Consider the following 14,283-nt stretch of genomic DNA (forward strand, 5'->3'; position numbering starts at 1 on the left):
GTAATACTTTGTTGAGTTTTACATGTTAATTATAATAAAAGATAAATTAATACAATTTTTATGCATTATTTTATGGTCCCTTCTCCAAATTTTACAATATATCTGTCTGCCAGGTAGGGTATATGTCGCATACTAAATCTTATCAAAATTATAATAGTAGCCGCAATTTTTTGTTTTGTCTTCATATCTATTTATTTTTTTATTGGCCAGAGTCCTACATTTAAATTCTCCTTCTTTTCACACACTTTACAAAATCCCTAGAAAATGCGGTCTCTTACTCGAGTGCCTTGTTTGTAATTATAAACACAGAAACAGTGTGTAAAGGTGTATTCATGTACCAAGTTTGATACTAATCTGATAAGCATTCACAGTGTTATAGACAATTATACTAGTATATTAAAATTTTTAAAATGAAGTTGAGATCCAAACAATAAAAAAGTAGTGAAACAGGAGATGAATGATGGTATTACAGTATATCTTGGTGGGAAATCCCTGTTATGATAATGATTTTCCAAAGTAAAAATTTTCCCACCAAGCTACAGGTTTGTACGCTGTAGTACCATCATTCATCTCTTGTTTTGCTACTTTTTATTGCTTCGATCCCTACTTCATTTTATAAATATATTAGTTTGTTTGTTTTTGTTGTAGCATGAACCTATACACGAGTGACTATTCTATTAGGATGATTGCTGTTTTAGAGTATTTCGAGTCAGCCTTTCACAACCAGGCTGTTTCACTATTTTATTGTACTAGTATACAGACAGGCCAATAATAACAAGATGTGTCATTGTGATAGATTGTTAAGAGGTATGGTCTCAGTGCTTGATCACTATTGATCAACCAAGATCACGTTAATTAATTACTTGATAGGTGTGGCATTGAATCTATTGTGAAGTTACTGGTATCTACCAAGCGTAAGTGCTTCAATAAGTTTGCAGCATTTAAATATTCAGCTCAAGGAAAGTGTTGGTAGAAAAAAAATTAATTACTCAGTATGGTTTCATTGCATGGAGGAGGAAGAAGACTAGTCTGATTGACTATAAAAGGAAATACAAGGCACAGAGGGTACATACTCGTCGTAACCACAAAAGGTACATCCCACTGGTGAGCTTGTAAAATGATGGCCATGCACTGCTTTGTTTGGTCTCCAGCCTTGCGACTGTAGTCAGGCAGGCAGGCTGGCAGAAAGACTAAAATCTGAGTTTTCGCAATTTTTTTAAAAGTTCTATATCCGGCCGTATATTAGTGTTTTCTTGTTTTTTAATGCTGTATTTGATGTTAGATGGACTAGTATCATTCTGTAAAGGTGATTTTCATCTCTCAAAGATGATTTTTGAAGGTGGCATTTTAGGAGGGGTGTGTCATTTTGGAGGGATCCCCACTTAAACAGTACTACCATACTGTTTGATATTAACGTACATAAAAACCAATTTTCTGTCAAGTCTACAGAGTGAACTACTTGTAAGCATATCTTGAAGCTGGTGTGTACTATATAGGAGTAACAGCTACAGAGTTTCAAGACAAAAGTGAAGGATTGCAGAGCCAAGATTGCAGCTTACAATAAATTAGTTTTCATTATAATCCTTAATACTGACTTGACTACAGTTAGTGCTACACAAATGTGAGAGGTGTGTAATTTGCTCACAGAATTTGTCTCGAGAGTTGAATTAACTCAACAATTCTGTGCTCTTGACAATAAGTATTCAAATCATGGGTGTCAAGTAGTGAGGAAGTCTGACATTGCCTTTGAATGGTACTCTGTTGCTTTTAAGCGGAAGTCTATATTCTAGTATAATGTATGTAGGCTATGATTTAGTAAACTTATAGCCACATCAAAAGTTTTACACTAGAAGCAAAATTTTAAATTTCAAAACGTATTTATCTTCAGGTATACGTACATATCTTGAGGAATACTTTTCCACCACAATTAGACGACAGTTATTTTACCACTAAGGTCTCATACTATAAACCATACCTATGCAAGGTTACCTTGTACTGGCTCAGTTTTATTCCACGTATTTTCTTACACTACAGTTCCTCCAACTATCAGTCCTGAAGTGATGGACCAAACACAAAATGAGACAGACAATGCTACCTTCATTTGTCAAGCAACTGGTGAACCACTTCCTACCATCATTGCATACTTTAATGGTGTTCCAGTGGATTTAAATAATACTGCTAAATATGCTACAACAATGACAGTACTAAATGGCACTACTACTAGAAATTCACTAACAATAATGAATGTGCAGTCATCTGATGTGGGTACCTACACATGTAATGCTACTAATCTAGTATCTAGTGACACTAGTTCTGGAGTACTGACTGTTAATGGTGAGGACTATTTTATTAACTATAAAATGTGATGTATACATCATTGATAGTTTCACCAAACGTTACTAGTCCAGTGGAAGGACAAGAAGTAAACATCACTGAAGGAAGTAATGGATCAATCAGATGTACAGCTACAGGTTATCCTCCACCAACAGTTGTATGGATGGACAGTGATGGAAATCCTTTTGAGGCAATTGCATTGTCATCATCTACTGGTGTTGGTAATGTGAGCAGAGTAAGTGTAGACCTGAACATAACAGGAGCCGTGAGAACAATCACTGGAACATACACATGTTCAATTAGTAATATTCTTGGTATGGTTAATAGAAACATCACCATTACAGTACAATGTGAGTTCATTATTTGGTTATTGGTATGTATAGACCATTTGTAGTGTGTTGCATGGGCAGATCAAAGGCTGCCACCAGTGTTACAAATCAGTTGCAAACCAGTTTACAAATAATTGTAACATGGTTAAATACCTCATTTTGGCCACACAGTCTGGCACTAATTAGTTCAAAGACATCAACTAAAACCAAACACCAGACCAACACAGGAAGTCACAATGCAAGGCGCTAATACATCAAGAAGAGTGTCACTCTGAAATGAATAAACACACAGCACTGCACTCGTCTGAATGAATGGGGAGTAGTACAACCACTGGGCTGAGTCGGTACCATAGAGTCTGGTTGTTAAGCGCATATGCCTAATAAATAAAACTCATAAATAAAAGTGATTATTATGGATTCACTCCCTTGAATTGCAGTCATTAAAGTATATTTTGAGCCCAGTTTCTGTGCACTGGATCCTTCATGTGGAGCATACTACAGAAAATTGGCCGCTTAGCTTGGTAAGTATAGTAAAAGCATGTAATTGTTTTGGCTTTGTACTTTGTGAAATTTCGTGCTAAACCCTATTAGCAAGTTTCTAGCATTTCTTCTCTTCTCCATCTCATGTTTGAGCTTCGTGTTCATCCACATGCGCTTATCAACCATGATTAAGTACAAGAAACTGGTATGCAGTTATCAGGTAATGTGCACTTAATATATACATGTATTTGACAACCAGACTCTACGGTAACTCTATACTGTATAGCCTAAATATTTCAAGGGGGGGAGGAAGTTTTGCTGATTTCACAATTTTGGGAGTTATCAGCAAAAACTTTTAGCCTTGAAATATTAAGACCATTTCTGGTCAACAACAGGATATGGACAGACTAAAAGGCCTCTGGCCTACTAACAATTTTTATTTGTCTGTTTTGTATACATGTCCATAATTTAATATGATGCATTAAACTGGCATTATTAGCCAATTATGGTGGCATAATTTTGGGAATAATGGGCAATTCTCAAAAGCATAATAGGCAATTTTTAACCACTGCTCAAAAGCATAATGCTCAATATTTGGAGCATAATAACCTCATGCCTAATGTGTACATAGATACATTTTGTAGGTTTAAATGTATTGTAGTAATTGCTACAGAGTTTCAAGACAAAAATGAAGGATTGCAGAGCCAAAATTGCAACTTACAGTTCTTAGACTAGTTTTCATTATAATTGCTAATACTTGACTTGACTACTCATAGTGTACAGTTAGTGCTACACAAATGTGAGAGGAGTATAATTTTGCTCACAAAATTTGTCTCAAGAGTTGAATTAACTCAACGATTACATCCTCTTGACAATAAGTATTCTAATCATGGGTGTCAAGCAGTGAGAAAGTCTGACATTACCTTTGAGTGGTACTCTGTTGCTTTCAAGAGAGAGTCTATAATAGTTTATGCATGTAGGCTATGATTTAGTAAATTTATAGCCACGTCAAAAATTTACAACACTAGAGGCAAAATTTTAAATTGCATACATACATATCTTGAGGAAGACTTTTCCACCACAGATATTTTACCACTAAGGTCTCATACTATAAACCATACCCATGCAAGGTTACCTTGTACTGAGTCAGTTTATTCCACGTAATTTCTTACACTACAGTTCCTCCAACTATCAGTCCTGAAGTGATGGACCAAACACAAAATGAGACAGACAATGCTACCTTCATTTGTCAAGCAACTGGTGAACCACTTCCTACCATCACTGCATACTTTAATGGTGTTCCAGTGGATTTAAATAATACTGCTAAATATACTATAACAATGACAGTACTAAATGCCACCACTACTAGTAGTACACTAACAATAATGAATGTACAGTCATCTGATGTGGGTACCTACACATGTAATGCTACTAATCTAGTATCTAGTGACACTAGTTCTGGAGTACTGACTGTTAATGGTGAGGATTATTTTATTAACTATAAAATGTGATGCATACATCATTGATGTTCTATAGTATCACCAAACATTACTAGTCCAGTGGAAGGACAAGAAGTAAACATCACTGAAGGAAGTAATGGATCAATCACATGTACAGCTACAGGTTATCCTCCACCAACAGTTGTATGGATGGACAGTGATGGAAATCCTTTTGAGGCAATTGCATTGTCATCATCTACTGGTGTTGGTAATGTGAGCAGAGTAAGTGTAGACCTGAACATAACAGGAGCCGTGAGAACAACCACTGGAACATACACATGCTCAATTAGTAATATTCTTGGTATGGTCAATAGAAACATCACCATTACTGTGCAATGTGAGTTTATCATTTGGTTATTGGTATGTATAGACCATTTGTAGTGTGTTGCATGGGCAGATCAAAGGCTGCCACCAGTGTTACAAATCAGTTGCAAACCAGTTTACAAATAATTGTAACAAGGTTAAATACCTCATTTTGGCCACACAGTCTGGCACTAATTAGTTCAAAGACATCAACTAAAACCAAACACCAGACCAACACAGGAAGTCACAATGCAAGGCGCTAATACATCAAGAAGAGTGTCACTCTGAAATGAATAAACACACAGCACTGCACTCATCTGAATGAATGGGGAGCAGTACAACCACTGGGCTGAGTCGGTACCATAGAGTCTGGTTGTTAAGCGCATATGCCTAATAAATAAAACTCATAAATAAAAGTGATTATTATGGATTCACTCCCTTGAATTGCAGTCATTAAAGTATATTTTGAGTAGAGATGGACCGATACCACTTTTTACCGATATTTCCGATACGAGTATTTGTACTGAAATTATTTGCCGATACCGATACCGATACCGATACTATACATTGAAGCCTAGACAAGTTTATTATAGAAATTTCATTGTTGTGATACATAGCTAGCTATTAAAATATCACAGTAATTGATTGATCTCGTTTCAATCAAGTTTTAAAATATTCATTGTATAACAGCTAAACATGATGAACATCATTGTGGATTACTAATTTCTTGATTTGAGGTAGTTTTCTTGTAAGCTTATTGATAAGGCAATTAATTGCGTGGGCGGCCGATAATTGTACAATGTTTGTTACAACTTTTCAACCAAACCTTTTCACGAAAAGGCAAGCCAAGTAGTCATAAACTTATTTCTTGAGGAACAACTGCATTACCATTTAATTACAAAGGATTCACATTAAGACCTGAGTACCAAGTATGGATTTATAGGAATTATGTTCTCTCAATCATCAGATTCCATCTCACTGTTGATAGTGTTGGACCATCCACTATCAATAAAATGGAAAATCTAGCTACTAAATACCTGAAACGTTGGCTCTGTTTACCTCGCAGTGCCACTCGTGTGATCTTGAACTATCCAGGTGTTTGCTGTCCTAGTGTGCGTTCAATTTCAAAGCAGTGTAAACTTAGTTTACTTGCCAACATCTCCTCCTCATCAGATCCGATGATTAAGGAGTTGGCCTTACAAGTGGATCTTTCCTCCAATTTCCTCCAGATTAACAGTTCTCATCAGGAGTTACTCAATGAAGCCAGAGCTCAACTGGACTCTATTCCTACGGCTCGCAAGCTCTACACAGCTAGCAAACACCTTGCCATTTCTAGAGAACTGACACTATGCAAAGAGAAGCTGGACACTCTCTCTGTTCAATGTAAATTTGAATCAAGTGCTGTTCTGGAAGCTGACTCTAAGCTGTGGAATCGACTCCTGTTGGGTTTTCATCCAGGCCAGCTTTCGTTTGTGCTGCGAGCTTCATCAGATACATTACCAACTCCGTTAAATTTACGTCGCTGGCATATACAAACTGGTGCAACTTGTTCACTTTGTTTGTCACCTCGTCCAACTTGTCACCATGTGCTAAATGGGTGTCCTGTGGCTTTGCAGCAAGGCAGGTTTACTTTTCGTCATGATGCTGTTTTATTATGTTTGATGTCTGAGTTGCAAGCTTGTTTGGATAATGTAGAAATATTTGCTGATTTGGATGGCAAACGTGCATCTGACTCTCCTCCTGCCACCATTCCCCCTACTGTACTAGTGTGTTCTCACCGACCTGACATTGTTATATATAATGCAGAAATGAAATCTGTTGTACTTCTGGAACTTACCTGCCCATTTAATTCTCGTGCTGACCTTTCTGCTGCACGAGAACGTAAGCAGGAGAAGCCAGAATATCTGCAAATTATTGCTGAGCTTGACCGCTTGGGTTTTGTTAGTCATTACCACACAGTTGAAATTGGTTGCCTTGGCCATTACCTTACAGAGACAGTAACATCTATGAAAAGAGTTTCAAATCTGAGTTTTTCCAAGACGAAAGCATTGCTTGATAGAGCAGCTGCTGTGGCTATAACTTCCTCTCAGAGAATCTTTTATGCACGTAGTAATCCAACCTGGACACTTTAAGTTAAGTTTTGTAGTTAATTATTTTTGTATGTATCCTTGCCATGCCTACGCGGATCTTATCTTTGTAGTCGCATGTGTCCGAGGCTCTGTATGTAATTTTGTCATTTCATCATTATTCTGATGGTTAAAAAAAAAAAAAAAAAAAAAGAATACACACGGAGCAGTTGCAGCAATACTTGGAAAAGGGTAACAAAGGCTTTGTTTCGCTACTTTGTTAGCTCAACTAAGTTACTGATTAGCTCAACTAAGTTATTAGCTACTGGAAACTTAGCTAGAGATGGTTTAATAAAAGTGGTGAGTGTCTACTGTGGTATCTGTACCTTGTGATACCGATCCGATACCGATACTACTGGTATCGGCATCGATACCGATACGTCCACCTTTAATTTTGAGCCCAGTTTCTGTGCACTGGATCCTTCATGTGGAGCATACTACAGAAAATTGGCCGCTTAGCTTGGTAAGTATTGTAAAAGCATGTAATTGTTTTGGCTTTGTACTTCGTGAAATTTCGTGCTATACCCTATTAGCAAAACTCTAGCATTTCTTCTCTTGTATAGCTCCATCTCATGTTTGAGCTTCGTGTTCATCCACATGCGCTTATCAACCATGATTAAGTACAAGAAACTGGTATGTAGTTATCAGGTAATATGCACTTAATATATACCGCATACATTTGACAACCAGACTCTACGGTAACTCTATACTGTATAGCCTAAATATTTCAAGGGGGGGGGGGGGGGGTGAATTTTTGCTGATTTCACAGTTTTGGGAGTTATCAGCAAAAAACTTTTAGCCTTGAAATATTAAGACCATTTCTGGTCAACAACAGGATATGGACAGACTAAAAGGCCTCTGGCCTACTAACAATTTTTATTTGTCTGTTTTGTATACATGTCCATAATTTAATATGATGCATTAAACTGGCATTATTAGCCAATTATGGTGGCATAATTTTGGGAATAATGGGCAATTCTCAAAAGCATAATAGGCAATTTTTGACCACTGCTCAAAAGCATAATGCTCAATATTTGGAGCATAATAACCTCATGCCTAATGTGTACATAGATACATTTTGTAGTTTAAAATGTATTGTAGTAACAGCTACAGAGTTTCAAGACAAAAATGAAGGATTGCAGAGCCAAAATTGCAACTTACAGCACTTAGACTAGTTTTCATTATAATTGCTAATACTTGACTTGACTACTCATAGTGTACAGTTAGTGCTACACAAATGTGAGAGGAGTATAATTTCGCTCACAAAATTTGTCTCAAGAGTTGGATTAACTCAACAATTACATCCTCTTGACAATAAGTATTCAAATCATGGGTGTCAAGCAGTGAGAAAGTCTGACATTACCTTTGAGTGGTACTCTGTTGCTTTCAAGAGGGAGTCTATAATAGTTTATGCATGTAGGCTATGATTTAGTAAATTTATAGCCACGTCAAAAGTTTACAACACTAGAGGCAAAATTTTAAATTGCATACATACATATCTTGAGGAAGACTTTTCCACCACAGTTATTTTACCACTAAGGTCTCATACTATAAACCATACCCATACAAGGTTACCTTGTACTGAGTCAGTTTATTCCACATATTTTCTTACACTACAGTTCCTCCAACTATCAGTCCTGAAGTGATGGACCAAACACAAAATGAGACAGACAACGCTACCTTCATTTGTCAAGCTACTGGTGAACCACTTCCTACCATCACTGCATACTTTAATGGTGTTCCAGTGGATTTAGATAATACTGCTAAATATGCTTCAACAATTATAGTACTAAATTCCACCACTACTAGTAGTACACTAACAATAATGAATGTGCAGTCATCTGATGTGGGTACCTACACATGTAATGCTACTAATCTAGTATCTAGTGACACTAGTTCTGGAGTACTGACTGTTAATGGTGAGGATTATTTTATTAACTATAAAATGTGATGCATACATCATTGATGTTCTATAGTATCACCAAACATTACTAGTCCAGAAGGAGGACAAGAAGTAAACATCACTGAAGGGAGTGATAGATCAATTAGATGTACAGCTACAGGTTATCCTCCACCAACAGTTGTATGGATGGACAGTGATGGAAATCCTTTGGAGGCAATTGCATTGTCATCATCTACCGGTGTTGGTAATGTGAGCAGAGTAAGTGTAGACCTGAACATAACAGGAGCTGTGAGGACAACCACTGGAACATACACATGCTCAGTTAGTAATATTCTTGGTATGGCCAGTAGAAACATCACCATTACTGTACAATGTGAGTTTATCATTTAGGTTTTGGTACATATAGACCATTAATGTACTGTATTTTACATTCACATAATTTGCATGTTGTTGTGTGCCAGGCACGTAGTTGTATTATACACAATGAAATGTGTGATTTAAATAATTTTGAGTAGTCATACATAGTGCCATGTCATTGAACAAGGATTTCTGGCTTTAGTGAGTCTGTCATCACATTAAAACACACGGTAGTGTGTCATGAGGCCAATAATAGTAGGGACCACAAAGGAGTAGATGTGGCCCACAAAATAACATCCCCTAAAAACCAGCCTCCATTTTCCCTGACGATGATGAGGCAGTATTGGTTAGGTAAAACTAAGCCCAAACAAGCCTTCAGATCGACCCAAAATGCTTTCAACAAGTTGCTATGGTATTTGTTGTAATTATTTAATGGAATTTTCTACTGACTGAGTAACTGACTGACTGATTCCTTCAGACAAATGTAACTTGATAATGGTTAAAACTACGGGCTTAATTTTTTCACTATTCGACATTGTTTCAGCCTGAGAAGTGTCTTTTGGCATACCGCAGTACAAGCAATGCATTCTTCATGGACTTACCAGTGTCCTCCTTTGTGTCCCATTCATCTTTGTTGACAGCAAAAAGTGTCGATTTGGTGGTAGCATGTGATGGCTTTCCTTTGTAACAGAAATCGTTTGTATTTTTCATAGTGGCTATTTTGATTGCAGAGGTGCTTTTCAAACAGTTCTTGATTTGTACTGTTGTGTAACCGGTTGAACATAGCTGACAATGAAGCATAATGGATAATTCACTTTTCAGATGATAATTGGTATAGCTGGAACGCGCGGTGCCATTTCAGATGTGGTATGCGTGGGTTCAACAGCCATAACAATTATTTACAAAAAAAGTTAACAAACAAGTACACAGAAAATTTGGTATTTTCAACTAGAGTAGGGACCATAGCACATCGATAAACAGTACTGAAACAAGCTGGAGTATTGTATGTCTGCACGATATTAAATCACAAAGTAAAACAATAAGTATTAGATAAATCACTGCCGCGAGTGCTATATGGAAAATATAGCACGAAAAGAGTGGGCAAGAGACATTCTTTGAGTGCTATGTTTCCCATATAGCATGAGCGAAGGCAGTGCTTTATCTGGTATAGAGAACTCTCAACTTGAGCTACACACAAGACACACAAACCAATTAGAAATTCACGGAGTAGTGTTATCATCAGTAGAATAGGCTTTGCGTCTGTGTTTTGTCTGTGTGCGCCTTCATTAGTCATTTTGTGAGTCTAATCTGTCTTCTCAACAACAAAAAAGTTTTTAATTGTGGTACTTTTAATAAGCATATTTCCGTGATATTCCTAGAACTCATCCGTTTATGTGAACAAAACGTAGTAAGAATGTTCACTGCTGCTGACCACAAGCAAACATCATCGAAATCTTCAAGTGTGTCTATAACTTAAATCCAGTGGTTTTGCTCTTACTGGTTGGCTTGACTGGTCAGCTTGCACAGTCAGGCTATTAGCCTACACTGGCTTGGTTGATTGGTTGTACTGGCCAGAATGAGTGATAATTACTCACTCAAATTAGGCTGTCGCCTGCAAAATAGACCTGGAAGTTCTAGAACTACCTGACATAGAACTGTGGTCTATTAGTGTTCTATAACTACCCAATGTAGAATACATTGGGTAGAATACAATGGTCTTCATCGTTTATATAGCCCTTCATTTTTCCTATGTATACATGATTGGTAATATTTTCCAAGGTGGTTGATGATTTTGTTGACATCACTACAAAGGAAATACTGTAAACTTGACAACCAGAAATTTCAGGCAGATCATTAGCAGTTATTTGTATTTTGGCCACCATCAAAGTTTAGAATAAGTTAGAAGAGGAGCTTGTTTAGAAACCCAATCCATAGCAATTCAGCAAAGATTTTATTTTTAAACATCACCTGGACAATTTAATAAATTGTATGGTAATCCCTTGTTGAGTTTTGTACGCTAATTATAAAAATGAAAATACAATTCTTATACATTTATGGTCCCTTCTCCAAATTGCACATTTTTTATAATATAACTGTCTGCCAGGTAGGGCAAGCTACATACCAAATTTTGTCAAAATCACTCCATAGTCAAGACATGACCAGCCACAATTTTAATAATTTTTCTACTTAAGAGTTTTTATGGCCCAGAATTTTATATTTAATTCTCCTCTTTTCATACATTTTGCAAAATCTCTATAAAATACAGTCTCCTACTTGAGTGTCCTGAGATTAGGGACACAGAAACAGTGTGTAAAGGTGTATTCATGTACCACGTTTGATACTAATCCAATAAATATTCACAGTGTTAGGACAATAATAATACATTAAGATACGAAAAGATCAATTTTCTGTCAAGGCTACAGAGTGAACTACTTGTAAGCATGTAAGCATAGCTTGAAGCTGATGTGTACATGATACTTTTGTAGTTAAAAATATATTATTGGAGTAACAGCTACAAAGTTTCAAGACAGCCATCAAGGAATGTAAAGAACAGAACAGTCACCAAGGGATTAAGAAGTGCACAAAAATAAATGCTGTCAAGAGCTCAAACCAGGGATCTCCATGCCTAACAAAAGAAGTGAAATCCTTGCCAAAACAGCTGGGCTATGGAAAACGATGTGGCATGTAAAGCACCTAGGTTTAAAAGGCCGCAATAATGTTATCTAATCCAAAACAGCCGAGCTGTAAAAAAAGAGTGCGGCCCTCAGAAAGGCTATGGTGAAAAAAGATTCCAAGGTGGCGGCCAAGAAATGGCTGTGATGGTAGGTTAATGGTAAAAATTTTAATAACGACAATTCAGGTGAATTTGGTGCCACTTGGCCTTGGCACAAAATTCACCTGCATTGTCGTTATTAAAATTTTTACCATTAACCTACCATCACAGCCATTTCTTGGCCGCCACCTTGGATTTCACATTTTTTTTCACCATAGCCTTTCTGAGGGCCGCACTCTTTTTTTACAGCTTGGCTGTTTTGGATTAGATTTCACTTCTTTTTGTATTTGTATACCCCAAAGCCGGCCTATGGCAGGCTTTGGGGCTTTTTTAATCTATATTTTTTTCTTTACCACAGGTAGAAGAGAAAGATGAAGAAGCTTTTAAACACTTTAACTAATTCTGATTTTATCAGTAAATGTGCAAATTATATATATATATATATAATCATACATTTATTACATGTTAATTATTCCCTACAGATAACTTGTTTGCAACTCTCTACAGGGTGATTTGTTTGTAGCTGAACTCCCTACAAGGTAACTTCTTCTAGCTGATCTTTCTACAGGGCGATTTCTTTGTAGCTGAGTTCTCTACAGGGTGATTTGTTTGCAGCTGAACTCTCTACATGGTAGTTTCTTTGTAGCTGAACTCTCTACAATGTGACTTCTTCTAGCTGAACTCTCTACAGGGTGACTTGTTTCTAGCTGATCTCTCTACAGGGTGACTTGATTCTAGCTGAACTCTCTACAGGTGATTTGTTTGCAGCTGAACTCTCTACATGAGGGTTTCTTTGTAGCTGAACTCTCTACAATGTGACTTCGTCTAGCTGAACTCTCTACAGGGTGACTTGTTTCTAGCTGATCATGATCTCTCTACAGGGTGACTTGTTTCTAGCTGAACTCTCTACAGGTGATTTGTTTGCAGCTGAACTCTCTACATGGTGGTTTCTTTATAGCTGAACTCTCTACAAGGTGACTTCTTCTAGCTGATCTCTCTACAGGGTGATTGGTTTGTAGCTGAACTCTCTACAGGTGATTTGTTTGTAGCTGAACTCTCTACAAGGTGATACTTCTAGCTGATCTCTCTACAGGATGACTTGTTTCTAACTGAACTCTCCACAGGGTGATCTGTTCATAGCTGAACTTTCTACTGGGTAATTTGTTTGCAGCTGAACTCTCTACATGGTGGTTTCTTTGTAGCTGAACTCTCTATAAGGTAATTTCTTCTAGCTGATCTTTTTACAGGGCATATTTGTTTGTAGCTGAGTTCTCTACAGGGTGATTTATTTGCAGCTGAACTCTCTACATGGTAGTTTCTTTGTAGCTGAACTCTCTACAATGTGACTTCTTCTAGCTGAACTCTCTACAGGGTGACTTGTTTCTAGCTGATCTCTCTACAGGGTGACTTGTTTTTAGCTGAACTCTCTACAGTTGATTTGTTTGCAGCTGAACTCTCTACATGGTGGTTAATTTCTTTGTAGCTGAACTCTCTACAAGGTAACTTCTTCTAGCTGATCTTTCTACAGGGTGATTTGTTTGTAGCTGAATTCTCTACAGGGTGATTTATTTGCAGCTGAACTCTCTACATGGTGACTTCTTCTAGCTGAACTCTCTACAGTGTGATTGATTTTTTGTAGCTGAACTCTCTACATGATGGTTTCTTTGCAGCTGAACTCTCTACAAGGTGATTTCTTCTAGCTGATCTCTCTACAGGGTGATTTGTTTGCAGTTGAACTCTCTACATGGTGGTTTCTTTGTAACTGAACTCTCTACAGGGTGATTTGTTTGTAGCTGAACTCTCTACAGGGTGATCTGTTCGTAGCTGAACTCTCTACAGGGTGATTTGTTTGCAGCTGAACTCTCTACATGATGGTTTCTTTGTAGCTGAACTCTCTACAAGGTGACTTATTCTAGCTGATCTCTCTACAGGGTGACTTGTTTCTAGAAGAACTCTCTACAGGGTGACTTGCATGTAGCTGAATTGTCTATCAGATTAACTGTTTGTAGCTGAATTCCGTACAGAATATCTTGCAATGTAATATAATTGAGTAAGTTATAAACGTAGCTGAATGCTCTATTAGGGTGACTATTCTATTATAGTATCTCGATCTTGCATTTGCTACACGTAGTTGCCTTTCGAATCATAACTCAGTGGTTTGTAATCCGATTTTTCTGTA

General features: G+C 37.2%; 1 protein-coding gene across 1 annotated transcript in view; it reads left to right on the plus strand.

Annotated features, from left to right (window-relative positions):
• LOC136262782 (uncharacterized) overlaps positions 1-14,283 on the plus strand; it is a 126,287-nt gene that overhangs the window by 65,070 nt on the left and 46,934 nt on the right. Inside the window, exons 19-24 of the mRNA XM_066057179.1 lie at positions 2,035-2,334; positions 2,385-2,684; positions 4,323-4,622; positions 4,680-4,979; positions 8,691-8,990; positions 9,048-9,347. Coding sequence (XP_065913251.1) covers positions 2,035-2,334; positions 2,385-2,684; positions 4,323-4,622; positions 4,680-4,979; positions 8,691-8,990; positions 9,048-9,347 — 1,800 coding nt within the window. The remainder of the gene's footprint in view (positions 1-2,034; positions 2,335-2,384; positions 2,685-4,322; positions 4,623-4,679; positions 4,980-8,690; positions 8,991-9,047; positions 9,348-14,283) is intronic.

Source organism: Dysidea avara, chromosome 8, assembly GCF_963678975.1.
Source record: "Dysidea avara chromosome 8, odDysAvar1.4, whole genome shotgun sequence".
In the NCBI taxonomy this organism is placed as follows: domain Eukaryota; kingdom Metazoa; phylum Porifera; class Demospongiae; order Dictyoceratida; family Dysideidae; genus Dysidea; species Dysidea avara.